Source organism: Ixodes scapularis, unplaced genomic scaffold (genome assembly GCF_016920785.2).
Source record: "Ixodes scapularis isolate PalLabHiFi unplaced genomic scaffold, ASM1692078v2 PGA_scaffold6__148_contigs__length_123643588, whole genome shotgun sequence".
In the NCBI taxonomy this organism is placed as follows: Eukaryota; Metazoa; Arthropoda; class Arachnida; order Ixodida; family Ixodidae; genus Ixodes; species Ixodes scapularis.
In genome coordinates this window covers 8267122-8292926 of record NW_024609881.1, presented here as the reverse complement: position 1 = coordinate 8292926, position 25805 = coordinate 8267122, and the positions used below count along the sequence as shown (strand labels likewise).

Sequence of the window (25805 nt, the reverse complement as noted above, 5' to 3'; positions counted from 1 at the left end):
GCAGCAGTGGGGGTGGATATGGCAGACGCTTGTTCTGCTGCAAGGTGCTCTTCAGCTTTACAGTCTACGGAAGCTTCGACAGCTATTAGTTGGGACGACAGTGATACTCGTGTTGAGTCATGCTTCTTTGCGGAACTTCTAGGACCAAAGACTAGGATTGTGACATGCATGAGGGCTTGTGTGGGGTCATTTGTTGCGGGGACCTCTTTGGATGCATGGACAGAATGGGACACACCGGTGGCAGACGTGTTCCAGCTAGGCACCGTACAGGCACTAGAGAGTAGCGACTCTTGGGACAACTCGGTGCTTGAAATCATGGAGCTGTCCCAAGTTTCCTCTCGAAAGAAAAGCCATCATCCGAAAGACAATCCAGCCGGAGGACGTCTCCTGACTCAATTTCGTACCTAAAGCTTGGGAAGTGTCAATTTAAAATGGTGACTGTCGCCAGTTACCAGCCCACGAGGTGGGAGTGGAGCGTCCTAAGCCTGTGGTTTTCAAATGGTGGTCTGTGGACCCTTTGCAGTTTTCAAAGGCCTTCCTAGGGTCCGTGAAGCCCTCGACTGTCCGTGAAGCCGGGCAGTAAACTTCTTTTAAATCATTAGTGCCCCGGTACATGTGCCGACCGTAGCCTGATTTGCAGCACATATACATAAAGTTCACAGCGTCGCCACGGGACGGCGCTAGCCAGTTCCCACAGCCCCACTGGTTGTGGGAAATGGCTAGGAAACACCTTTTGCAGGCGTTGACAGATGGCGGCGGAGTGCATATTTCGAGAGGCTCGGCAATAGGATGCTTAGCAACGGAGGCCGCCCTGGATTAGCTGGTTATAGAGAGTCATGCTGTGACATAACACCTAGCAGCCGAAGAACGCCGGCGAAGCCCCCCTTCGCCAATTTCGGCGCTGCGGAGTGGGGGACGGTGGGTGTACTATCACTCGAGCGCATGTTAATGCACCCCTCTCCGTCCTCCCGTTTGCGCTGCTTCACAGCGACAATCTGCAAATTGCTCGATCATTACAAAAAAAATAAAAGCTGGAGGTACACCTAAGCATTTCTTATGAGTTGTGATTGCAAAAGCATGCAAGCCGCTCGTCTGCTCCCTTTGTCGTCTCCTGTATACTAGTGCACACGCGCTTTGGGATCTCGGAGGCCATGGCGCAGCGGCCAATGGGAGCCCTGTCGACGCACGTCAGCCAATGGAACCGAAGGCGAATCATTCCTATTGGGATCACGGAAACCAGGATCCGTTTTCGCGCTTCAAACTGATGACGTCAGCTCGCTCCATGAGACAGTTAATGCTCTCGCATTAAAAAAAACACCTTAAGCCACTCTACACGCCACTTGACGGAGCCTCGCTGGCGGCCCAAGTACTGCGCCCTAGCCCCGCTGTCCACCACTGCACATCGGTTGCCAGGTGTTGCCTCACGCCGTCGCTGTCTATAACCAGCCAATCCTGCACGACTGCCGTCCTTCATGCACATGCGAAGAGACCTGATCTGCCTGCACCAGGGAGAAGAGGGGTTTTGGGGATGTACAGTCAGCACGAAATGAAACCCGAATGGCGGAACGCGTGGCCATCGACGCAGACTGCTCCACCTGGAGGGCCCGTGAGGACCAGGGAAAATGTGCTGGGGTGCGAGTGTACGGGTCCTACTAAGATGTACTCGAGCCTCGCGCGACGCGTCTGTGACTTCCGCATTTCACCGGTGGTGCGCTGTGAGCGCCGTCACATCCGATACACAAAGCGAGTGACGGCGCTTTGTGTATCGGATGCTCAGCGATATCTCTTCAGTGCTGTCATTATTTATCGCTTTGTGTATCGAAATGAAAGTTGAAACATTTTGTGGACAGAAGACACATAGTACTTGATGACGTCTCACCGGAACCACGCTGGGGCTCCGGTGAACAACGTGCCACGCGCGGTTTCTGAGAAATAGTGAAACATCATAGAGGCGAAACAAAATTTGTTTATTGGCAGAACCATTCTCTTTATGAAAAAAAAAACATGCTGCAACAGACCGATGCGGATGCCTCGGTTTTTATAAGCACTGCGCATGTTTTCGTGCGAGGTTATTAGTCGATTCCTATCGAAAGGGAGGAATTGCTTGCTGACGCTCTTTTTGGTAACCACCGATATGCCAGGCGTATCAAGGCCGGAGCGGAATAGATTCATCGCCCTGTCTGAGCAGGGCCTATTGCAAAGCTATAGCCAGGTTAAGCGGCCGCTTGGTGTCGACCGGGCGACTGTGCGACTCACAAAAGCTCTCCAAGTGACGGTGCTTACAGCGCACCACCGCCGAAACGCGAAAGTCCCGGACGCACTGCGCGAGGGTCAAACTCATCTTAATGGGACCCACACCCTTGCACCCCGGCACATTTTCATTAGTTCTCAGGGGCCCTCCAGGTGGGGCAGCCTGTGTCGATGGCCACGCGTTCCGGCGTTCGGGTTTCATTCCGGGCAGCTGAAAAATACAGGGTGTTTTTCAGCTGCACCAAATTTTTAGATAAAACGGGAGAAGTCATATGCATGCGGTTTCCTCTGCGTGTTTACGTGGCTCGGTGGACATTAGACAGGAATATAACCATTCCTGTTATCGAACTAAATAACTAAAATTTGTTATTTAACTTTTTAATTACTAATCAGGATATACGTTTAAATTACAAACTTTGAGGTGGCCATATGCTGAAACTGTTCCCTTTTGTAGAATTTGCGTAAACAACCCACGTTTTAGGACATCTGTCCCCGAATTTTCTACGTTATCTGACTTTTTATTTATCGATCCAGCAAACCCGCAAAAGTGGCCAGTCTAGCCAGACTTTGCTACCTTAGCCGGAGAAAAGTGAAAAATTCAGGGACGAATATCGCGGTTACGTGGATTCTACAAAATGGAATAGTCTCGGCATACGACCGCCTCAAGTCTGTAAAATAAATGTATATCCTAATTACTGTAATTAAAAGGTTAATTAACGAATTTTAGTTAATTAGTTGGATAATAGTTATGGTTATCTTCCCATCTAATGTCCTCTGCACCATAGAAACACGCAGTGAAAACCACATTCATAAAACATTTCCTCCCCTTATTTAAAAATTTGATGCAGCTGAAAAAAAAAAAAAAGACTTTGTACAATTGCTGCATGAAATGTTCTTCGAGAATCGGCGTAGTGGCAGCGACGATTTCGGCCCATTTTTTGTTTTTATGCGCAACATTGTTTAGTTGCTCGGCATTTTGCAATGCCCGATAAGCGTGGCCGCAAAGCTCAATGCCGATTGGTTAGCGAGGGAGGTCACGTGACCAGAAGGGTAGGCAGGGACGAGTGAGGTAGGCGAGGGGGAGCTCAACCACCTGCGCACACTGAGGGAGAGGTGCTCGAGAGCATGGAAGGCTCTGGAAGACCGTCGGGTAAATTGGCCCGATTGTTGGTAATATCGCTTTCTTCTAGGAAAAATGTATGGCCTATTGCTAGGCAATTGTGGCTTGCATACGTGAAACGCCGAGTACCGCTGAACTTTTGTGATGCTTGAATGTTTCACGTATGCAACAGGATTGCCCAATTACCGAGCAATTTGGTGTACATTTTATAGGTGCTGGCCATTCGACCAGGCTAAATAGATGAAACTATGTGTGCCAAGTGGGTAGGGTTGAGCGTTCACCGCTTCAGACATTCAAAGTTGGTTTGCAACCATATAGTTTTCCTCAATCAGATCTTTCTCATTGTAATTGTTCCAATATGAATGGGAACCCCTCCCCCCTGGTGGAGGGGTCCGCCATCGCTCCCGCCAATATAAAAGGGGTCCCCGAAATCGGCAGCGGTGCTCCGAGTGTAGCTTACGTAGTGGCTTTGTTTTTAAACATAGTGAGAGTTCCCATTAGGCCATATTTGATTACCATATTTGCTCGACTAATATATGCGCTCTTTACGAACACGTCCCATGCATCCACTTTTCCCGCAAAGCCGGCATAGCCATGCGTACCAGTCTACAAAGAAGCGTAGCCATGGACGAGGTTTTCAGGGAGGTTGGCGTAGAAGCGGGCTCAGACGTGCCTTTCTAGTGTGGCATCGCTCCCTATAAGAGCAGGGAGGGTTGTCTCCACAATCTGGAGAAGAAGTAGAACGAGCGGGACTGCCCTTTCCACTCGTGCGCCTTCGTACTTGCGCTGCAGCTACGTCGCAGTCACGTGATGCGCGTTTCGTCAAGAGAGAACGACAAAGTGGCGCTTCGGGAAGGCCTTGATGGAATGCGAGTGCTGGTGGCGTTTCTCGGGAGTTTCAATTCTGCGTGTTTGATTGATAGATCGAAATGTTGCTGCAAACTGATTCCTATTCGTGATTCTGTTTTAAATTTTTACCGCGACACAGGCAAGGAGCTTGGATTCCTGCGGAGGCGCTTCTTGCGCGACGAAGACAAGGTCCGGCTGCAGCACATCAAGCGGGAAGTCCGGCGTAAAGAGCTCTGGGGGGTGGGTGCACTCCAGCGTTGGTCTAGCCACGCACTAGGCTCGTCAGATAGCTACGGCTTTCCCTTTTTGGGAGATATACGAAAGGACCGACAGAGTTGTCTCGCGTTGTGCGTGCCCAGTGGGTAAAGACTTTGTCAAACCGAAATGTCGCCCATACTGACGAGTATCTCTCATGCGTGATACATACTTGCTAGGTAAGGGGAACTATTACGATGGCCTTTTGTCCTTTTTTTCTTTTTGATTTCTATTTGATGAAACTTTTACAAAGTAAAACAGTACTTTTTGGTCCCTCAAAACTCCACACTCATGCTTTGCTGATTAGAGAAAAGGCACGCATGATCTTCGATAAAAGATATAAATTTTGAAGATTTTCCGTAGTACGTCAAAGTTTGTTAAGGGGAGATGCGGGTCGAAAACTGGCAGTATTTCTCAAAAATTGTGATTTTGGGTTTTATGTTTTTTTGTTTTTTTTATTCTTTATACTTGATTTATAAAGAGAATTAGTGCCGGTTATGATCGCGAAGTTAGTCAAATACGCTTTTGAAGACCTCCAGGCAACCCAGAACAACATGAATTTGAGCCATTTTTCTCCGCGTGGTTCTTCGAGTTGTGACGTCGGCCGCCATGACATTTATGTCGATAAGTAGGCCTGGCCGTCTCCTCTACATTGCAATCTTCTGTGGCTTCAATTTCCCGCGGAAATCTATTTACAAAATAATATTTTTGAATCGCGTAAGATGTGCATCGCTACACATCTATGATAACATTCGAACACGGTTTTCTTTTGTCATATTGGGGATCTATGTATACCGTAAAATCCTGAAATAGCGCCCACACTCGATAGATCGCCCACTCCGCTTTTATGTTCGAACACGTGTTTCCCTCGAATACTGATAGGTCGCCCACCTTCCAAAAATAGCGATGCCCGAAGGTTGAGAAAAGTGCCGGAGGGTAGGGGAGAAGGTTTGGAAAGCCTAGGATTCCCTTCACAAAAAGAAGAGGCCACACACAATAAGGGAGATAAGATAACGGAAGGAACCCGGAAAGTGGTCAAGGTCACTTATTGAATGACATCAGGAAAGCGTTGAAGGTCACTTAGTGGTTGTCGTCAGATCGCCCGACAACCCCAGAAAATCTTTTGACCAGCAAACTGTGAAGACGTTTCTTGTGTATACTCGGGATAAGGTCCGGCTATACCATCCAGAAGAAAGTGGAAGTCGTGGAATGGCACCGCAAGAACGGAGCTAACGTGAGCAAGACTGCGCGCCATTTCGAAGTTGACCGGAAGCGTGTACGGGAATGGAATACGAGCTACCAAGTACTTCTACAACAATGCCATGGAACGAACAAGTTGAAGAGAGCAATAGGTAGGGGACGACCCGTTTTTAGTGAAGAAATCGACGACGCACTGATGGACTTTCTGGAGACTGAGAGATCCGCCGGTCGAGCAGTCAGCAATCGCCTGCTTCAAGAGCATGCGCGGAAACTGGCAGAACAGATTGGCCTAGGAAACTTCCAAGCGTCATGCCAGTACATAGCTAACTGGAAGAAGCGATTTAATGTGTCTATGCGGGTGGGGACCAAAGAAAGTCAGAAGCTGCCTACCAACTACGTTGAAGCAATTACGGTGTTCCGAAAGGCTGTGTCAACTCTGTGCCTGGAGCACAACTACTCGGACTACAACATAGCCAACATGGATCAGACTATGGTCCGGATGGATTGCCCTGCTGCGAGAACCAACAATGATGTCGGCGAGTCGAGTATTCGCATCGCCAACACCAGCTCTGCTCGGCGAGGGATGACGGTGGCCTTGTGCGCGACGGCAGCGGGCATCAAGCTACCTGCTTTGATCGTACTGAAGGAGCCAACCGGCCGGATCCCCCCGGAGTACTCTTTTCTCTAAGGATTCCAGGTATGTTGTAATTAATCACCATTCAGGGTATAAATGTCGAAACAAAGCCTTAGAAATACGTAAAAACAAGGCTGACAGCATTTTTTTTTTTTTAAATAGAGCGACTGTTGCGTCATCCATTGACAAAACGCCACAGCCCGTTTTGTTTTGTATCGCCCCATTTCCGAAAGATGGCGTAGCCGTTCTGGCCGGCGCCATCTTGAGCGCACGAGCAGTTGGCGCGTGACTTGCTGGCTTTCCAAAGGTTACTCACTTGCGCGTGCTTCGGCGCTCGGCCATAAAATCGGGCAGTTTGCATATCTTCGTTCATCAGCGTAGCATGTGTAATGTGCGTTTGGGGCCTGAACTGTTATTTCATGTTATACTTGTTGTACTTGCAGCAAATGTGCGAGTTACTTCTTCCAAGAACGGTTGGATGATCTCTCCCGTCCTACTGGAGTGGACTAGGAGAGTTTGGGGCCCGAACGCCGACGACGTGAGGAGACTGCTCATACTGGACCAAGCACCCATACACAAGACAGGCGGCCCGAGAAGCGCTCGACGCAAAAGACACCGACGTCGTCTTGATACTGGGCGGTTGCACGTCCATTTTGCAACCCGCGGACGTCTCATGGATGAAGCCCTTCAAGGACGCGCTGCGTGGAATTTGGGCATCGTTCTTCCGGAAAGGTTCGGTGACTCCAAAGGGCAACCTTCGCAAGCCGTCGCGTCAAGAGGTTGTGGACTTCGTGGCTCAGGCGTGGGCCTCCGTCTCCGAGGATACCGTGCGAAGTTCGTTCAAACGGTGCGGAATATCCACAAGGCTCGATGGTTCCGAGGACGGCGAGCTCAACGACCGTTTGGCTTCGGTAACCAATGGACCCGAGGATCCCGAGAGCCTCATTGACGAGGCGATTTAATCTTCGATAGCGAAAGCGATGTGTCGTTTGACGGTTTCAGCGATGAGAGCTAGGGAAACCCACGCTGCTTTGGCGCACCCGTTACTCGAGTTTTGTTTGTGATTTTGGTTTTTAAATACTGAAAGATCGCCCACCCCACTTTTTTGGCCAATTATCTACGGCGAAAAGGGGGGCGTTAATTCAGGATTTTACGGTATATATTTTTTTTTTTATCAAAACTTTAATAATCTTTTGTTAGCTGCTTGAAATGGAAATTGTGCTATATTTAATTATTCTAAAAATAAAAGAAGCGTCACACACATTTTTTTTTTTTTGTTGTTGTTCATCGCACTTGGTGGTCTTGAGAAAGCAAATTAGGTTTATTTTACCATACCATGTTGCCGTGCCTCAGGTTTGCGTGAAAATAGGTCTTCTTTCTAAATGTACATTGCATCGAGAACCTAAAAGACGAGCTATATCACTCTAACACCAAACTGTTGAAATTTTATTTCAGTGTCGTAAATATATTTTTTTTAAATATTTTTTTCCTTTCTTACTGATGTTGGGTGTGCGCCTGCTCAGTTGGCGTCCAGTATGTGGGATCGGTAGGTGTTTTTAACCAACACTGCCGCTCACCCCATGGGGCGAGGGGTTTTATCGACTCATTTGAATTGCAGCAGTACCTATATGAATCTAGATTAATTGTTTGAATCAAGCAACAATACATTTTGGTATATAAAAAAGAAAGTATTATAGTCAACCTACAAAAAGTGAGAGTGCAAACGAGGAGGTGTAGATCGACATAACTACCAAGCCGATGAAACGTCAGCTCTGCTCCAGTCTTTGGGTTTGTGCCGTCCTTTTCTTGCCGCAGTCTCGGGGCTCTTTGTAATTCTAATTAAACGTGAGGAAGATACATAGATGGGGGGACGGACAACGAAGACTTCGTTGTGCGTCCCCCCTATCTATGTATCTTCCTCATGTTCAATTACTGTCACCAACACGCTCGTTTTGTACTGAATCGTAATTCTAGCATTTCAGTGTTTTTGAGCATCCGGGGGGACATTGGAATATGTGTGCGTAAGCCCCAAAAGACCCGCGTGCCTGATGGGAGCTTCTTTGCAGGAACAAGAGCGAGAGAGGCGTGCCCGGAGGGAGGCAGAGGTGACGCTGTACCGCAGCTATCGCTTGGGGGACCTTCCTGACATTGAGATCCCTCATTCGGCGCTGGTGGCGCCCTTGCAGGCGCTCGCTCAGGTGCGGGGGACGCCCTCGCATCCCTTCCATTTAGTCTTTGCCTTAATAACTCACTCTCGCATTTTCTCGGGAGAACACGCTGGCGCCATCTGTGAGCCAACCCTGGAACTCCATTTCACTAGAGCGAAGGTTTGACACTATTTGCAATAGTCGCATACTAGTCATTTTAGTAGATTTTGAGCTCGAGCAAATAGTGATTTTGGCCGAATATTTTTTAATCGAATATTGGATACTACTGCACCATGCTTAATATAAACAGAAACCCAGATAAACTCAACAAGGTTGTTCCCAAGCTTTCACGCGTCCATTTTTAAGTTAATTTTAATGCGGCTATATTTATGGACTGTAGCCTCGGAAAGTTCAATGCCTACATTAGGATAGAGAGTAAATGACAAGTTAAACGTAAAATTACACCTAGAGATGCCCACTTGTACTTCATAATTGACATTTATAAATCTTATCGCTATATACAACGCACAAGCCATTATTGGCTTATGTGGGCTTTATATTGTGTTATTTTGAAAGAAAGTAAATAAAGAAGGTTTTTGTATTGTATTGTATGCAAATATCCTTTTTTCAAATATTTGAAGAAAAAAACAATTGTGTATGGTGAGTTCAGGCTGCCAGGACATCTCTGCCTGACGTATACTCTCACGTCTCCCCTTAATATTTCAGCAATGTTCATTTGTGTGTTTAGCAAATTTTCAAAAATCGAGGACTATGAAGAAAATGCCAGAGTGCCCCTTTAAAGGACCCCTGAAAAGAAAAAAAAAAAGGTATTTTAAACAATCTGGTTGGAACACGCGTGTCCAAAAATAAATTTTATGCGAAAAAAAGTTTTTTTAGAGCAATGTTGATGGCGCGAGACGTGATTTAGTTGGCAGTCACCTCCTTTCCACTTGTTTTCTCTCTCAGCATTTCGAGCATGTGGAGGAGAGGTGGAGTGTCTTCGCCTTCACGACCGAGATGGTCACTCCAGAATGACCAGTGACGTCATGGACTTCGCGCGCAGAAATTCAAATAAATCTCGCCGTCATTATTGCTCTAAGAAAAACTTTTTTTCGTTTAAAATTAATTTTTTGACACGTGTATCCCAACCAAACTGTTTACAAAAAAAACTTTTTTTTTTTCTTTTCAGGGGCCCTTTAAATGATTGTTTGTTACATTTCTCTTTTACTACCACAGGCCCTCTTAATGCAGGGGAGGAATAAAAACACAAATATGTAAATCTAATAAATTGAATTGTTGCGCAGCACGATCAGCAAGTGGCTCAAGTGTTGCTGACATCCATTGTGAAAACGGTGGTGAAGGATGGTGCCGACCTTCCCGAACTGTGTCGTGAGCTTGAAGTCGCTCTGTCGTCCATTCTGGTGACGAGCGATCGCTGCTTCCCTCCCCTCGTCGCATTTGTGCAGGTCAGTTCCCTCGTTGGGGTCGCTGGTCTCCACAGGGACTTGCAAAGTGTTTCGTGCCTAAGCTGATATCCTCCATTTCAATCTGTCGAAGAAATTAAAAATGAAATTTCCTTAGTCACTGATTTGCCCCAAAATTATTTAAATACATTAAAACGCACGCTTGAACTGGTAAATCAAATTACACGTCGAAATTAATTTTATGCATGAAATTATAGAAGATAAAAATTCTGTAATCACAATTTTTAAAAATGAGAGGCAACACAAAAACAAAAAAATGTAATTTGGTCCATATTTGGAAGCATGATCTTGATGTGTTAGAAATGAGATAGTGCTAAATGAAAGCTTATTCGAGTGTAAGAAAAAGAAAAACGGTGTTTTTAGAAAAACAACCAGCAAGTGTCATTAGTAAGCTCGTATCGATTTCCGAATACTTCAGCTATGGTATGGGGAAAAGTAATGTACTACAATTCATTGCATCTGAATGCACGTACTGGTGCAGGAGGGGCAGGGATATCCAACGAGCCTACTACGTGACGTCGCGCCACTGGAAAGTGCGGGAAAATTTAAATGGTGATTTTGGCGTCACCTTCTTTTTCCCTTTCCGCGGTAGCTATTGTGACATAAGAGATAACAAAAATAGCATGCCGGAAAGAGTAAAGCCTAGAAATTCTGAAAATGTGTGCAGTTTGGCTGCTCAAGAAACTGCCGGAGCTTTGAAGATATAGTGCAATCCATTTATAACAATACCACATATAACAATGTACTGCTTCTAGAGTTCCTAGACTAGAAAACAATCAGTTTCTAGTCCAAATACAACGATAATCGGTCATAAGGATTGAAATTTCGGGTTTTCTCATTATCGTTATAAGTGGATTGCGCTGTATAGAAAATGCCACGAATCACAAATTGAAAGAATACAAAATCTGGCTCTTCGATTTATCTTCTCCAGATATAAACGTACAGAATCTGTTTCTTCAATGAGACAAGAGGCGCAGCTTGACTCGCTGGCAAAGCGACGGAAAATATCAAGGTTAAAAGAACTCTTTTCCATAACGACTGGAATGACAAAGCTAGATCCGCAGCTTTACTTGCGGCCTTCAACGTCTCGTTCCCAAAGGACTAGCAACGTCAGGGCGATTGCTCCGTATCAATACAAAAATGATGTATTTAAGTATTCTTTCTTTTGTAGGACAATAGTAGAGTGGAACGCTCTGCCAAACGAAGTCGTCAGCTGCTCTAATCTCAAGTCATTTGAATTATCATTGCGCGAATTTTTAACTGAATAATGTATGTGTGCGGAATACATCTTCAGATGTGCAGGGTGTGACGCACCACTGCATGTGCATAAGTGCTCACTTGAGTGTGAATGCATTTTGCTTGGCTTGTACAACTTATTTTTCTCTCCTGTGTTGACCGTAAGGTTCACAGTATTGTAAATAAATAAATAAATAAATAAATAAATAATATGAGCTACAGATCCATTATTGTTTAAGAACTGACAGTTTTAAAATGTTTTTGTGCGTGAACCATTGAGGGTTTAAAAACTTTTTGCGCATGAACCTTGCATATTGCACTACAGTTAAACCTCGATGTAACGAAGTCGGTAAAATTCGCAATTTACTTCGTTACATTGAAATTTCGCTAAATCGAAATTTGGCTTTAGCATGCGAAAAAAAAAAATTCCGAAACATTTTACGGGTATGAAAACTCACCGAAAATGACATTTATTTAGGGGCAAAGTAGTCCGCGAGTTTTGCTTGCGCCTTGTCCGACAGTAGCAGCGGCGTCATACGGCGTTCGAGCGCCCAGAGCGCTTGCACGGCATCTTGCTGCCCATGTGACGCCGTGTACCTCCTCAGTACGTCCATTGCGTCGAGCACTTCCCGAGTGCTCGTGATCTCGGCAGTTTCTTCAGGATGGCGTCCAAAACGTTTGCTTTCTCATCCAAAGAAAGAACTTTACGTTTCCTTATGGCATCAAGCACGTGAGTGAACCGCCCGGTTAAAAAATAAAGCTGTTTAGTTTAGGCGGTGCCAATGTTTCCAACCTACACAGCACTCTTGACCGCACAGTTTACTTGCCCCCTTGCGCCCACAGTGTGCTTGCGCCTTTGCTTTACATCACGCTCGCAAGACGATAATCGGTCTTCTCCTAGATGGCACTGCCCGTGCGGTCGCGCGGTCGCGCCATCACGTCGCTCCCCCGCTGAAGTTGGCTCCCGCGCTACCCGCGGTACAGTGGACTATGATGATCAGTGAATGTCAGTGGTGATGCTGTTATGCCGTGTTAACTTTTTGCTCGGCATTTTCTGGCCAGCCCCGCGGAATCCGCTTTGCCGCATGCCTCGCCGGCGCTACCGGCGCCGCATCCTCGGGCAGCCTAGGAACGTTGGAAGGCCTGTCCCCGTGAAGTAACCTATCAAGCGCTCGCGTTTGCGCATAATTTTTTTTTTTTTAACCACAATTTTTTTGCGAAGTTGATTTTTAGAGTTGATTTATTTATTGCCTTCTATGGCAATGACGCTTCGTTATATTGAAATAGCAGCAAAATCGACTTCGTTATATAGAGACTAAAAATGCATGGGGTCTATGGGCAAGAAATTATGAAAAATAAAATACTTCAATAAATCGAGGATTTCGTTACATTGAAGTTCGTTATATCGAGGTTCGACTGTATATTGTATGGTTCGCTCGGATCATCGATAAAACCTGCATGCATTCTTAAACCCCAACATTGACAAGATCTTGTTCTTGGGGGTAAGCTTACGGTTGTTGCGTCGTTGAATCTTTCTCGTAAAAACTACACGTCAAAAGGCTTCTTTCTGTCTCTGTAGCCCTGGCAACACTGAGAGTTGTGCTTGTTTTTCGTTGTGCATGCAGGAAACTTCATTCTCGTGTGCTGGGGGCTTGAAGCTCCCTGTGGATGCAGTGGCAAAGGCTTCAGTTGCAAGTGGCCACCAGAGCTTGGGTAAGCCCCAGTGGTTAGGGTATCGCGGTCAATTAAGATGGAGACAGCTTTAGAACAGTAGTGGCCACTGTAAGAAAGAAAGTCGGTTATGTACTGCCACTGCATTATACTTTTGTTTAACCATTTTTGCATATTTCAATGTACTAACCCCTTCTGCCACAACCTCCCAAAGGAGGTATAGTAGTATTTATAAATAATGTTGAACGTCTGCTTTTTTACTTCCGTTCTCTTTAATTGTTGTATTGTCCTGCAGCGAGAGAAAAAGTACACTGAAGTAAAACATTGCAGGGATCTGGGCCAAAGCTCCAATGGTCCCTGTAGCTTCGAGCCAGGTCACTACAATACCCCCATCGCAGCCAACTGCCGGGCCCAGAAATTTTGTGTGATTTTTTGTGATTACTAATGTTAATGTTGCTTCCATGCTTTCTAATTAACTCAGCTCCTCGTTATGTGAGGAGAGGAAGATGTTGTATCGGCAGCATTGGGCATCTGTGTATAAACCACCGGCGTCGCAGTAAACACGATTCATTCTTGTTCGGTACTTCTGCGGTGTGTTTGCCTCTCTTATTCCTGGTTGCTCTGGTAGCGGCCGGGAATAAGGCACGCCATTTCAGCTTGTACAACATTGAATATTGCCATGTCCCAGCTGAGGTTTCTGTGCATGGTGATGAAAGCCACATGAAGGGACTATGAGATGGGCTTTTCACTTTGGCTAACTAATGATCAGAGTAAGCAGTTTGCATTTGTAAAACATGGTGGTTCACAAGCGCTTGGTCTTGAAGGAAGTGTTTGTGAAGCTCGCATTCCTTTTCCTCAACTTTTTTTTTTATTCCCTCTATACGTGATGGACCCACCCCAATGGGGAAAAGGATTATTTGCAACAAATAATCCAATTAATTGTGAAAAGATTATTTCCTTGCAGCAGCTTATCTGCTTATTTTAGGAACACTGCTCGTCTTCCTCACAAACTTGAGGCTGCGCTAGAACTTCCCCAGTTTGCTGCCACCAGCTTTCTTTTTCACTGTCTTTAAAAGTGCTTTTAAAGGTCATCAGAGAATCAAGATTAAAGGCTGGTTCACAATTTTACAACAAACTCCGACACAACTGGTTTTTAAGCCGCTTATGACCGCCATCGCTTCTGTGTGGCCCGTCGTAAGCACTCGCGAGCGACTTAAAAACTGGCTGTGTCGTAGACGGTCGTAGTCTGTCGCAAAAGTGTGATCCAACTTTAACCTTCTATGCTTTGCTGGGCTATTATCCCGCATGACTTAAGGAGTCCCCCAAAACTTTGTTCCCCTCCCTGCAACGCTCTGTTGACGCACAGGGATCCTGGTTCTCGAGGAGGTGCAGCGTGTGCGTGCATTGAGCGAGCCCAGACCGCCGTCACCCAAGCGAACCAGGAAAGAGGCTGCTCAAGCCTGCGGTCCCTGGCTCCAGATGGCGCAGTAAGTGATGCTGGGCAGCAGATCCAGGTCCTGAGAGAACATCTATCCTTGTATGTCATTGTGCTGTATGCCAAGGGGAGGACGAAACAATAGAACATGTCGTGTTGAGGTGCACAGGCCTTTATTTATTATTCCTTATTTACTTCATTTATGGACTGTGACCACTTGTGTAACGCTCCGAATTCTTTTTTGTTAAATTTACGGGTATAGATGGTCGAGGAAACCCCCAAGCATGATCTGGGGAATACCTCTGTTCCTAGAAACCCATTCTGAGAACTGATGTTGTAGTACTACCAGGATTCTAATTTCTAATAGTAATTTTGCTACAGTCGCCGACCGTTTTTTCGGTCTCCGATAATTCTGACTTGTTCGATAATTCTGAGCTAAAGGAGGAACTGTAACTTACCCCATAGAAATAGTGGATATTCACAACCAATGTTTCGGACAGCTTGAAGTCCAAAAGTTTGATTATGTGGACGAAATCGTCGCGAGCGATCAGCGGGAAAAGCCGGCGAGAAGGGGCCATTTTGAATTCTATGTTGGCTGCAAATGGATTGGCTTGGTTTGGCACACGACCAACCCTATAAAAATTGTAGTTTGGCAGCGCTACTTGAGTACTCCTGAGTTCTACCGCTAGGTGACGCTATGCTAGCCTTTTTTCCATTTAGCTACATGTCATCATCATCATTTTCATTTTGCTTTGTTTCCTTCCATCGTACCTCCACCCCACTTTCGCGTCGCCAGTCGCCATTTTGCGCTCGTGGATTTGCGGCTCTCATCTTGTTCTGACAATGCTGGCTTGGACGTCATGGCCCCATCTGTTGTTCTGCCACCGCGATGTGTCGTGAAGAAGCGCAGAAAGTCCTCGACCATAACGCTAGAAAAGAAGGCAGCGATTCTCGAGCTAACAGAAAGTTCCCAATGCAGACGGAGGCGTAACCTGAAACAAGACACGCAGGCGTAACCTGAAGGAAGGCACTATTTACCGTATTTACTCGCACAATGAACGCACTCGCATAATGAACGCACCCCCCAAGTCTGCTCTCAAAATTTCAACTTTTTTTTCACTCGCGTAATAAACGCACCCCCAACTCGGACGTCAAAATTTTGACCCCCTCCCCCCACGCGCGCGAAATGAACGGACTTTCCTATCCTGGCGTAGTGAGGTCGCGAATGGATGGGCAGCGTGGGCGAACAAAATGCCTTTTAAAAGGCGTTAAAAAAATTAAAAAAGATTCAACGGAAGCAAGAAAAAAAACATGAAGAGAAGCTTTTCTTTTTTTTTGCACAGTGAAGTCTGGATTTTGGGGTCGGGCGCCGCGTGCAAGGAGATAAGAAAGATAAGTGGAGAAACCCTTGCCTAAGCAACGCCTAAGCAAACAAAACAGCTTGCAAAAGGCGGCAAAAAATAATGAAAAAAACAACCCACCAAACTAAGAGAAAACAAAAAACCAAAGGAGCTTTTCTTTTTCTTTTTTTTTTTTTTTGCACAGCCCAGTTTGGTTACGGAGTCGCGCGCCGCGCGCAAAGAGAAGAAGTTACGTTGATTTTTCAGGATAAAAGGTCCGTTGGTTATGCGAGTAAATACGGACGCAAAAATTTTACTTCACATAATGAGCGCCCCCCCCCCCCCCCCCCAACTTTGCATCAATTTTTCGGAAAAAAAAGTGTGTTCATTCTGCGAGTAAATACGGTACAGCTTTTTGAAGCCCATTTGAAAGTAATAAAGGCAAGTTTTTCAACCTGCTGATTTTTCGGACCGCTATTCGAATGTTTGTTTGGTCCCTGCGAAGTCCGAATAATCGGTAGGCAGCTGTATATACCGTATTTACACGATTGTAGGTCGACTCGATTGTAAGTCGACCCCCCCACATCGCACATCAACAAAAAAAAAAAATTTTTTTTTTTTTTAGATGCACATTTTATTGCAAACACGTGAGAACGGCAAAGTATCTGTTTTGAAAGCCCAGCCTCCAACACGCGATGATGCCTTCTAGCGTGCTTTGGCTGCGCATGCATGTGCGAGGTGCATGAGATGGCCAGGCATTATCTGAACTAGGAAGTTCACGCTGGAGGCGGGACAACTGAAGCTGCTCACTGTCGTTCTCACTCCATCCGCGACTAGAGTACGACTCGTCCGCACTGGTGATGTCAGTCCCATCGTCATCACTGCTACGTTCTCGAAGCACGTCGGCGGTGGCGTCCAACGAAATCTCGCACTTTGTAAATGACAGCATCAACCGCATCTTCCGCGCTTCCTCGGCGATCGCGTCAGACGTCACGGGTAGGGACCGATTGCGCTCGTTTGCGGCGTACGTTGCAAGCCTGACCTCCAACTCTGGAAGGCATCTCCATCTATCCAGACTTTGACCTGCGGAAGCTTCTTCGTTTGCCGTCACGCTTTAAGATTCTGCGCCACCGCTGACTCCACTGGAGCGTCACCCACTCCGACGGGTCGAACTTACGTCCAACAGCGCAGTTGTTGGTTGCTTCTGAGTGAAGAATGGCCATAAACGAGCACCAAAAACCTAAACTGCCCGGATCACGCGTTTCAATACAAATGAACATATGGTGCATTCGGGTGGTTGCCTCTCTCCTCTGACCTCGATTCAGCAGAGCGCACCCTCCTCGCCGCCAGAGCTACTCGGGATCCTTTTCAGCCGATCACAACTGCTGGCTTCAGAGCGCTCTGACATTCTCAGACCAGTCACGGAATTAAAACTTTTTGACATTGGTACTGCATTAAAAACAACACGATCTTACAGCGTACGGTGGACGATTGAGCAAAATTTACGCTCACAACGTGATGAAATAACGGTTGTGACGTAAATTGTTTTACTCATCGGCATGTAAAAAAAAACAGTATGCGAATTGATTTTTGCAGAACGGAACGAAAGCCAACGCTTGGAAACAGATGTCAACTCATTGCGTTTTCGACAGTGAACGTGCTGCAATAGCGGTCATGCGTACGTACGACTGAGCAGGCGAATATAAAATGGTTAATAAACCGCATTTTTCTCACGGCGAAATATTGTGCAAGCATCGCAATGTGACACAAACCCCAATGCATTATATTCGGCTCTCCCTTTATTTTACAACACAAACCTTTGAACGCACTTTTACCAAACCTCAAAAATTTCTTGAAGCAACTACAAAATTTGGTAAAACAGCGGCGAGCTCTGCGAGCTGTTTCGTCGTCAATTAGGCTTAGCGGATTTACCGCCGTGAGATCAACGATCTTGTGAAAGCACTGGGAAGACTTCACACGTCGACTTTTCCTGTTACGGTTGCAAACGAATGTCATCCAGTCCTTGCATTGTCGAATGTACAGGCACTTTGTAGAACCAGACATCAATCACCGTCATGCCGGACCCCGCACACCACCACAGAACACTGCCGGCCATCATCAACAAAACCGCGTGATCACCGTCCAGCTACCATGTGACGCCTGCGCCGCTGCGCACTCCGACGGCTACAGACGGGGTGCCAGAGAGCGCTCTGAGGGGGAGAGGGGCCCTTGGAATGAACCACTTGATCAGGCCACACCACTCTCTTTCAACCACCTGATTTTGCGCGCTCTGGAAAGAGCGCTCGAGAGCACGCAGAAAGAACCATGCGAATTCGCCAATAGTGAGCACACCAGCATGATCTCGTACTCGATCAAACGATGTGCGAACGTGAATCGTGCAAAAAACTGCGAAGCCGCAACGCCGCGGGGTGAGCGAGCCAAGCGAGCCGTGAGGCTGTTCCAGCGGCCTCCGGAGTGGCTCTTACGAGAAGTGCCGTCGCCCCCCGGGAGTCGGGCGCAGCCTCCGTGCTCTGTTCACCGCCGTGCATTCGGGTTAATTTGCGAATCGCTACCAATAATATTCGTTTGCGCAAATAAAAAATAATTAATTTGTAAAATGAGCGCACAAAACAGTGTAGTGCTCGGGGTACAGCCGGCTGAACTGGTAACAAGCCGAGGTGTCCATGATATCGCGATTGTTTCGTTTTTGCCAGCAGTGGAATGCTTTGGTTCGATTATAAGTCGACCCCCCCACTTCAGATTTTCAAAAATTGAAAAAAGGGTCGACCTACATTCGTGTAAATACGGTAATTCTGCCATACAAATATATTTTTAGCAAGACTTGTCCTTGTCCACTCCTTCATGTTTGTCCTCTGTGTTTGCACGTACAAAATCACTAAATATTAAAGGTGTGCGAATATTAAAATTTTCGACTATGAATATTTGAAAAAAAATAGCTTTGAATATTGATTATGTTTCGAACGTGTGTATAATTGAGAAATAAAAAAATAAAAAAAAAAGCAAATACATTCTTATTACCTTCCGAACCAAAAATGATAACAAATTCAAGTAAATGAAACTACCCGACTAGGCAGCAAATTGTCACGAGTGACAAATGATGAGGCGTCAAATGACTAGAGAAACTAAATGTGTAATGGGGCGAACTTGTGCTTAAAACAAAATAGAAGAAGGTTAGCGTCGCAGGCATCGATGGCGGCGAAACAGCAGGATCGAACGCTGGGGCGAGACTGACTCCGGCTTGCCATGTGCAGCCCCTTATATATGTACATACGTTGGGTTCTGGAGCAATCGGCATAGAAGGTTCGGCGTGTAGAACATTCTAACCTCGAATAAGCGACAGGGTTTTCGAATTTACTAGAATGCAACATTTACAGAAGTAGCAAAAGGGCGCATCCACTCCCAGGCATCGAACATTAAGCCCTTTGCGTAGGAACCAAGAACAATAACCATTTGGCTACGGGCATACTTGGTCGGAGACGTGCAAGTTGGATGTCAGCTACAAATGCAATTAATGCGCAAATTATCGTGCAAGCAAATTAATTGTTCCAGATGTTCAGTACATAAGCGCTCCCTTTTTCGCAGTGACAACTGCTCCTGCAGCAGAAATTATAAGGTCGTTAGACAAACCAAAACTGTTCCTTTGTCGTCAGCTAATACATATCTGTTTGCACAGTTAACGCACACATTTTTCCCCAAAAAACGGTGCCCAAAAATATATGCATGTTACAATCAAAATCGGAAACCGAACTAAAAAAAAAAAGGCAGTACTCGGTATAAGGTGACTAGTCCCATCACCATCGTGACCGTTTGTTTACGTTCGCAATTTTGTTAACCGTATCGGGCGAATTATCTTGCGTCTACGGACTCGTGTCTGTCGTTAAGATGAAAACAAAATGAAAACTCCACTACCGTAATATCTCAAGAGATAGCCTACCTAAAAGCGAGAGCAAATTGGCTGAAAATGATGGTTGGGCTAACTTTCGGTGTGCAATCAAGAACATTTTTAACCGGTTTTCACATTGAAAGGCAAGGGAGCATAGAAAACTGTGCTTTACAGTTTGCAATGTTCACTTATTCCCCACTGTGTCCGAGTAACAGCAATTCTGCCGAGGTCACCATGGGCCGGAGCCCTGCAATTACTGGAGGGGGGCTACATCTTTCAATGTTTTTGAAAGAATAGCAAATGGTGCCAAAAATAAGGGCGGGTTATCTTTGGGGATGGGCGCATCTCTTGGGATACTGCGGTAATAGGAAGCTTTATTTAAATGAAAGGCCATCACGCTGGCAGGAAAAGATAACAACGGAGTAGCACTGCGTGGCCACGCAATCCCAGCAACCCGACGAGCTCGCAAAGTGTTGTTTTAAAAGTGCACCATATTTTCAGTCACCGAGAGTTGCAGTGGCGCACCTATTAATTTTGTTTCTCGCAACCACCGCCAGGGTATTATTCGTGGCTTCTGGCTGGCCACATTCAAATCTGTGAAAATGCCCTGGAATACACCCAGCCCGCTCTCGGCCAATAGCACCTGCTCATTTGCCTCCTGTACTTTCCAATGAATGGCCAAACTTTGGTTCAGCCGTATCTCCATTCATCCATCTATCCGATGGACTCAGTATATAAATCCTAACCGTCGTATCATTGCATCATCCATCGTACATGCTACGATGTATGATGCAACATACCATTAATCGTATGTTGCATTAATGTTCCCGAGTCGTGCTCCTTCATTTTTAGTCAAAATTTGTTCCTAAATTAAAATAGTTTTCTGGGTGCAATTTTAGATGTTTCACAGTAAAGTTCTATTCAATACTTTCCAAGGCTTGTAGTCGAAACCTAGTTTTCTTGAATTGTAACTCATGGCACAACTTGACTAAGATGCTTTTTTTAAAATGATGTCACAGTTACGCCTAAGGTGCTCCAAAACTCGGCGTTTCTGTTCTTAAAGTGCTCCAAAATGTAGACTTTTCTACTCCAAAAATTTCTCTAAAATTAGTTTAGTTCACCACGGCCCTGTACATTGTGAAGACTTCTCAAAGTTTCTCAGAGTCCTGTTCCTTTCATTCTTTTTTTGCAATATTTTTACACATTTGAATTGCGTGGCTGGCGGAGCTTGTGGCGCAGGTGTTTGGCAGCCAGCCAACTCTCTCATCGATTGTGGCCGTCATAGCACGCTTCACTTTTAAAGTCTAGATCAAAGTTAGCTTCATTAAAGGGGCACTGACACCCCAAAGGTCGTATTCTTTTTTATTTTCTACAACGATGCAAGTTGTAGTCATAGACACGCAAAAAAAAAACGCATCGCAAAAAAAAATTTCCTTGCGCGCGTGCGCGCCTTTTTATTTTTGGCGTTTATATTTCCCGCGCTAACCTCCTTGCTTCTTTTGATCGATGACGTCAAAAATCAGGAAATTTAGAAGCTTTGTAGGCGACATTTTTATAACATTTAATAACGGCAATCGTAAAACATGTTTTTTAACGCATTACGAACGTACTACGGCCTTTCTTTTTGAAATACCAAAAATCAGATTTCGGTGTGTTGTCGCTTCCTGAATTTGTGTTCTCCCTCGGAAACCTTGGCGGCGCTCGAGCAGAGGCTTTTGCAGAGGCCTCGGAAACCGGATTTTCCCCGCGCCGGCTCCCTTCTATCCCGCCTGTTCACCTCCTCCTCTCTTCGGGTGGCGGTAGCAACTGCGCTTTGCTTCACAGCGTGGTGCGGAGGTCCGAAAGAAAGTCGAGTCGCAGGAGACCGCAAAATTTGACTCACTGCGCTGGCGCGGATCGCGCGGGAACTTCAAATTCGGCATTTGGAAATTGTTTTTTTAATTCACAAATACTGAATTCCCAAGTTTCGAATTTTGAGGGTAATGTCCCGGCATCATTTTCAATCGTTTCGGATAATAAAATAAATTACGATTTTGATGTGTCAGTGTCCCTTTAAGAATGCAGTTCTGCATTAAAAAAAGAGTGCACGTGCTCGGCAAAAGCCCGGAGTTCGCTCCTTCAACGCCCGCTAGAGACACGTACAGCATCTCACTCGAACCAATCTTTGTTTCATCGCACGATATGACCCGCGGGTGTTACTCGGATCAATAGGGTGTCTGAAATAACGAGGCTCGATCTGAACTAGGCTGTAACAATCGCCGCCTGCGCGTAGCAATCTAAGCGTTTCGTCAAAGGTGTATTTCATAGGTCGGTTTTATCTTGTAAAACTACAAAGTGTAGCTCCTTTTCTGTAAAAAATAGGGCCAAAAAACTTGCCAAGGGTCAATGGTGGACGGCGATGCAGACGACCGCGACGAGTGGCGGGGTGCGTTGGGCCAGTGGTCGGCATTTTAGGTCGCTTTCACTCACCCTCACAGCCACACTCACCTAAGCCCCTCACTCACCCTCACAGCTGCACTCACCCTCATCCTCACAGTCACACTCACCTTCAGCCCTTCACTCACCCTCACTGAACCTCACGCCACTCACCACCCTGCGCACTCATACTCCTCATGCCCCTCGCCGCCCTCACAGCCCTCACACACTCATAGCCCTCACGCCACGCAGGCCCGCTTCAGACGGGGCAATTTCGCTCAGAAACTAGACATCGTTACACCAGCAACACGGGCCACCCGCATTCACACGCAGCAACCAATTGCTGCAATTTTCCATCATCATCATGGAATTTTATTTTTCTTGCACTATTTAGACACAGAACTACACGCTATAAACATGTTTTTATGCATTTAAATCTCTGTTGAGAATACTAATGCAACTTTCTGAAACAGTTTATTTCTAAAAACAATCAATTTCAAACCAGAACCAAGTCTTTTGTTGCCATCATCACCGACACGAGGTATCACATGAAAATATTGCGTCCCTGATTGGATGTCGCCTCTTCAAACGTCTTCGAATTGCTCCGAGTTGCTCGCTTGTTTCGAGCCGGAGCCGCTCTCAACAATTTGTGTCGATCTATAGGGAAAGCTAAAGAACAACCCACCAGCAACACCAAAATTGCTGAGAAAGTTGCTCCGTCTGAAGGGGGCCTACGCACTCACCGCCCTCACGGCCCTCATGTCACTCACACACCACCGCCCTCACGCCCCTCACACACTCATGGCCCTCACCGCCCTCACGGCCCTCATGCACTTATGGCCCTCACACCACTCACGCACTCACCACCCTCACACCCCTCACGCACTCACCGCCCTCATGCACTCACCGCACTCATGGTCCTCACATCCCTCACGGCCCTCACTCACACTCACACTCTAGAATTTTCCTTGTTCGGAAACTCACTCACCCGCACCTCACCTGTGAAGATGAGGGTGAGTGAGGGTGAGTGGGCCCTCATGAGTGAGGTTTGCCGAGGTATGCGTTGGGCGCACATAGTGATAGATAGCGTCAGTAGGTGTGGCCAACCAGCGAAAGAAAGCAGAGGGCAGGCAGACAAAATCCGTCAGCAGCAAGAGCCGTCATTATGCAACTACATTTTGTTTTAATTTTTTTTACTTCAAGTTTTGCTTTTATTGTTTGCATTCATTTTTAAATTAAAGGGACATTACAAAAAGATTATGATGATTTTATTAGACCTCGGTTGTTGCGAGCAGTCTTGGTGAGGAGGTAGTGTCATCTATCAATACATACACCGAACATGCCCTGCCACTTGACTCGGTCTTCTGCGTCGCCGTCCGCCATTGATCCTGGCAAGTTTTTATGCCCTATTTCTTACAGAAAGGGAGCTATGCTTTTTTAATTTTGCAAGATAAAACCGACCTGCGAAATACACTTTTGACGAAAAGCTTAGATCGCTACGTGCAGGTGCCAATTTTTACGGCCCATTTGAGATCGAGCCTCGTTATTTGAAACACCCTACACTTGAGCAAGGTGTTCTGCCGCCAATCAGTGAGGAGACGAGTGCCGTGTCAGCGTTCGACTGGCACTCGCATTTTGTTGTTCCGTCACTGGAATGAGAGCCAGAAACGGTTAGGGGCCAGCCATATCACCCAGTTGATGCATTCCTTCTCAGGCTGTACAAGTCTCTGGGAGACTACGACACTGTTCGGGCGACCCTGTCCTGCTCCGAAGACGTGGACGCAAAAGCCAAAGAGGCGCTCCAGAAGGAAGCACAGGGCGACTACTCGGGCGCCAGAGACGCCTACCGCAACCTCGTGTCGAGCGGCTCCATCTGGGACGACGCCGTTCTCCAGTGTTGCCGACTTCTCGGCGAGTGGACGGAGCTGCAACGGGAGGTGGACTCCAGACTGGCGCGAAGTGCCGGCAACAAGTGGGACCGCCTGTGGGACGGCGGATACTCGGAGGAGCACTACCTGCCGCTGTACGTCAAGAGCCGGGTTAAGACAGCATTGGAGCTTGGAAGCGGCGAGGACCAATTCTTGGAGTCGATCCGGCAGTGGTTGGAGGACCCGGCACGGAAGCGACTGCTCGAGGCGGAGTGTGTCGAGGAACTGGTGCTGCTGTTTCTGCTGCAGAAGGACATGGGCAAGGCGGACTACTACGTGCGCTGCTTTGCGGAGCAGTTTCTTGAGGTGGGCCACCGTTTGCGTGAAAAGTCGTTTATGATGACTTTTTCTCAGATTAGCGTTAAAGTGTGGCCAATTGCATTGCAACCGATTGTGACCAAGGGGTGACACCACCTTCAAGTGTCGACTTTTAAACCAGTTGCTCAATATTGATAAAATTTGGAGGGTCTATTCGTCTCGTTGCCTTAATGCACTCTATGAATTTCCATCTTGTAGGACTATTTTTTGATAAGCTACAGGGGGAGGTACACAGCAGTGTTGCGGAGTTGCCACTCCGGAGTTGGAATGATTCCGGAATCATTCCGCATTTTCACGACCTTGGAATGGAATGGGAATGGAATGGCGGCAACGTTGAGGGGAACGGAATGGGAATGGAATTAGGTGCCTTTTGCCCGGAATGGAATGGGAATGGAATGGGCACGGTTCTTCTTTTTTTCTTTTTTTTTAGTGTTTACGGTCAGTTAAACCGAGCCAGTCAACGAGTCAGTTGCTCAGAAATAAAAGGAGGAGGAAACTGCTAGCCCGCGTGGAGCCCTAGCAGACTTATAAGCAAAAAAAAAAAGCAATACTACAAACAAGCGTCAAATCGAAGAGCAAAGGGGGGTAACGTGGCGCCTTTCACGGACGCGCAGGCATCGGGCTTCGATGGCGTTACACGAGAGCGAAACAAGAAACCAAGCACCAAGCAAAAGAAAAGGGAGCGGCAAAGAAAGAAACCGCCATGCACAACTCCTCATCGAACTTCTTGTCATGCTTCTTTTGTTGTTGTTGCAACGGTTTGTGGAATGCACGCGCGCGCACAGACTGAGATCTGGGAGCAGGAGCGACTCATAACTCGCAGAGCTCAAATAACTCGTTGACTTGGGCGGCGCCGCAAGATGATCAGGTATTGTTTTCTTATAGTTCGAGGAGCGTTGTTTAGCATGCAGCCAACCCTGCTGCCTTCCACGTTCATTCGTGCGCACTCCTTTGAATACGAAGTCTGGGTTTGCTTCGGCATTAAAACAAAGCAAGATTCACTTCCCTCTTCTCCTCTTGCACTTTGCTCCGAGGCTCGTTTTTTTATACCGCATTTGTAGTGTAAGTCCGCCTTTTACCTGGTCTTTGTTCCGATGCTTGTTTTTTTTGTTATATGTTTTAGGGGGCTGGGGTTACAAGCAAGCTAGCGGATTCCCGCTCATTTCCTTTGACTTTAGTCTTTGCATACTTCGTTTCACCTAGCGATGGACTGCTGCGGACGCTACAAGTCACCCTAGGCAATCCAGTACCGTGAGTGGGACTGCAGGGTCACGCGACACCCAGAAGGCACTGGATTGGTTTCGATGACTCTCGTGCTCTCTGTTGAGGCCCATCGTAAGGTGAAGTAAACTATCGTCACCGCTCTTGGTGTGACCAAACTGACAAGACCTGCAAAAAGACCGTCCTGCGCCAGACGAGGCGCAACCGTTGCTGTGAGGGCAACTGAGAAGGAGAGCTGGGTGCTAGCTGCCACTGAGGTTTTGGCTTCCGCGCGTCTCGGCTGTCCGGTCTGCATTCGTGCTCCTTGGCCTGGACCCTGTCTGAAGCGGTGAGAAGTCAGTTGGACGGTAGTGTAGAGGAAACACGGGGAATGTCAATTCGGACGGTGCGTTAATACC

At 46.6% G+C, this 25805-nt stretch overlaps 1 protein-coding gene across 1 annotated transcript in view; it reads left to right on the top strand.

The window, feature by feature from the left end:
* LOC8026835 (DNA-dependent protein kinase catalytic subunit) overlaps positions 1 to 25805 on the top strand; it is a 374591-nt gene that overhangs the window by 230347 nt on the left and 118439 nt on the right. The window contains exons 62-67 of the mRNA XM_029967180.4: positions 4359 to 4459; positions 8375 to 8506; positions 9760 to 9921; positions 12801 to 12888; positions 14213 to 14333; positions 23655 to 24174. Of these exons, the coding sequence (XP_029823040.2) occupies positions 4359 to 4459; positions 8375 to 8506; positions 9760 to 9921; positions 12801 to 12888; positions 14213 to 14333; positions 23655 to 24174 (1124 nt within the window). The remainder of the gene's footprint in view (positions 1 to 4358; positions 4460 to 8374; positions 8507 to 9759; positions 9922 to 12800; positions 12889 to 14212; positions 14334 to 23654; positions 24175 to 25805) is intronic.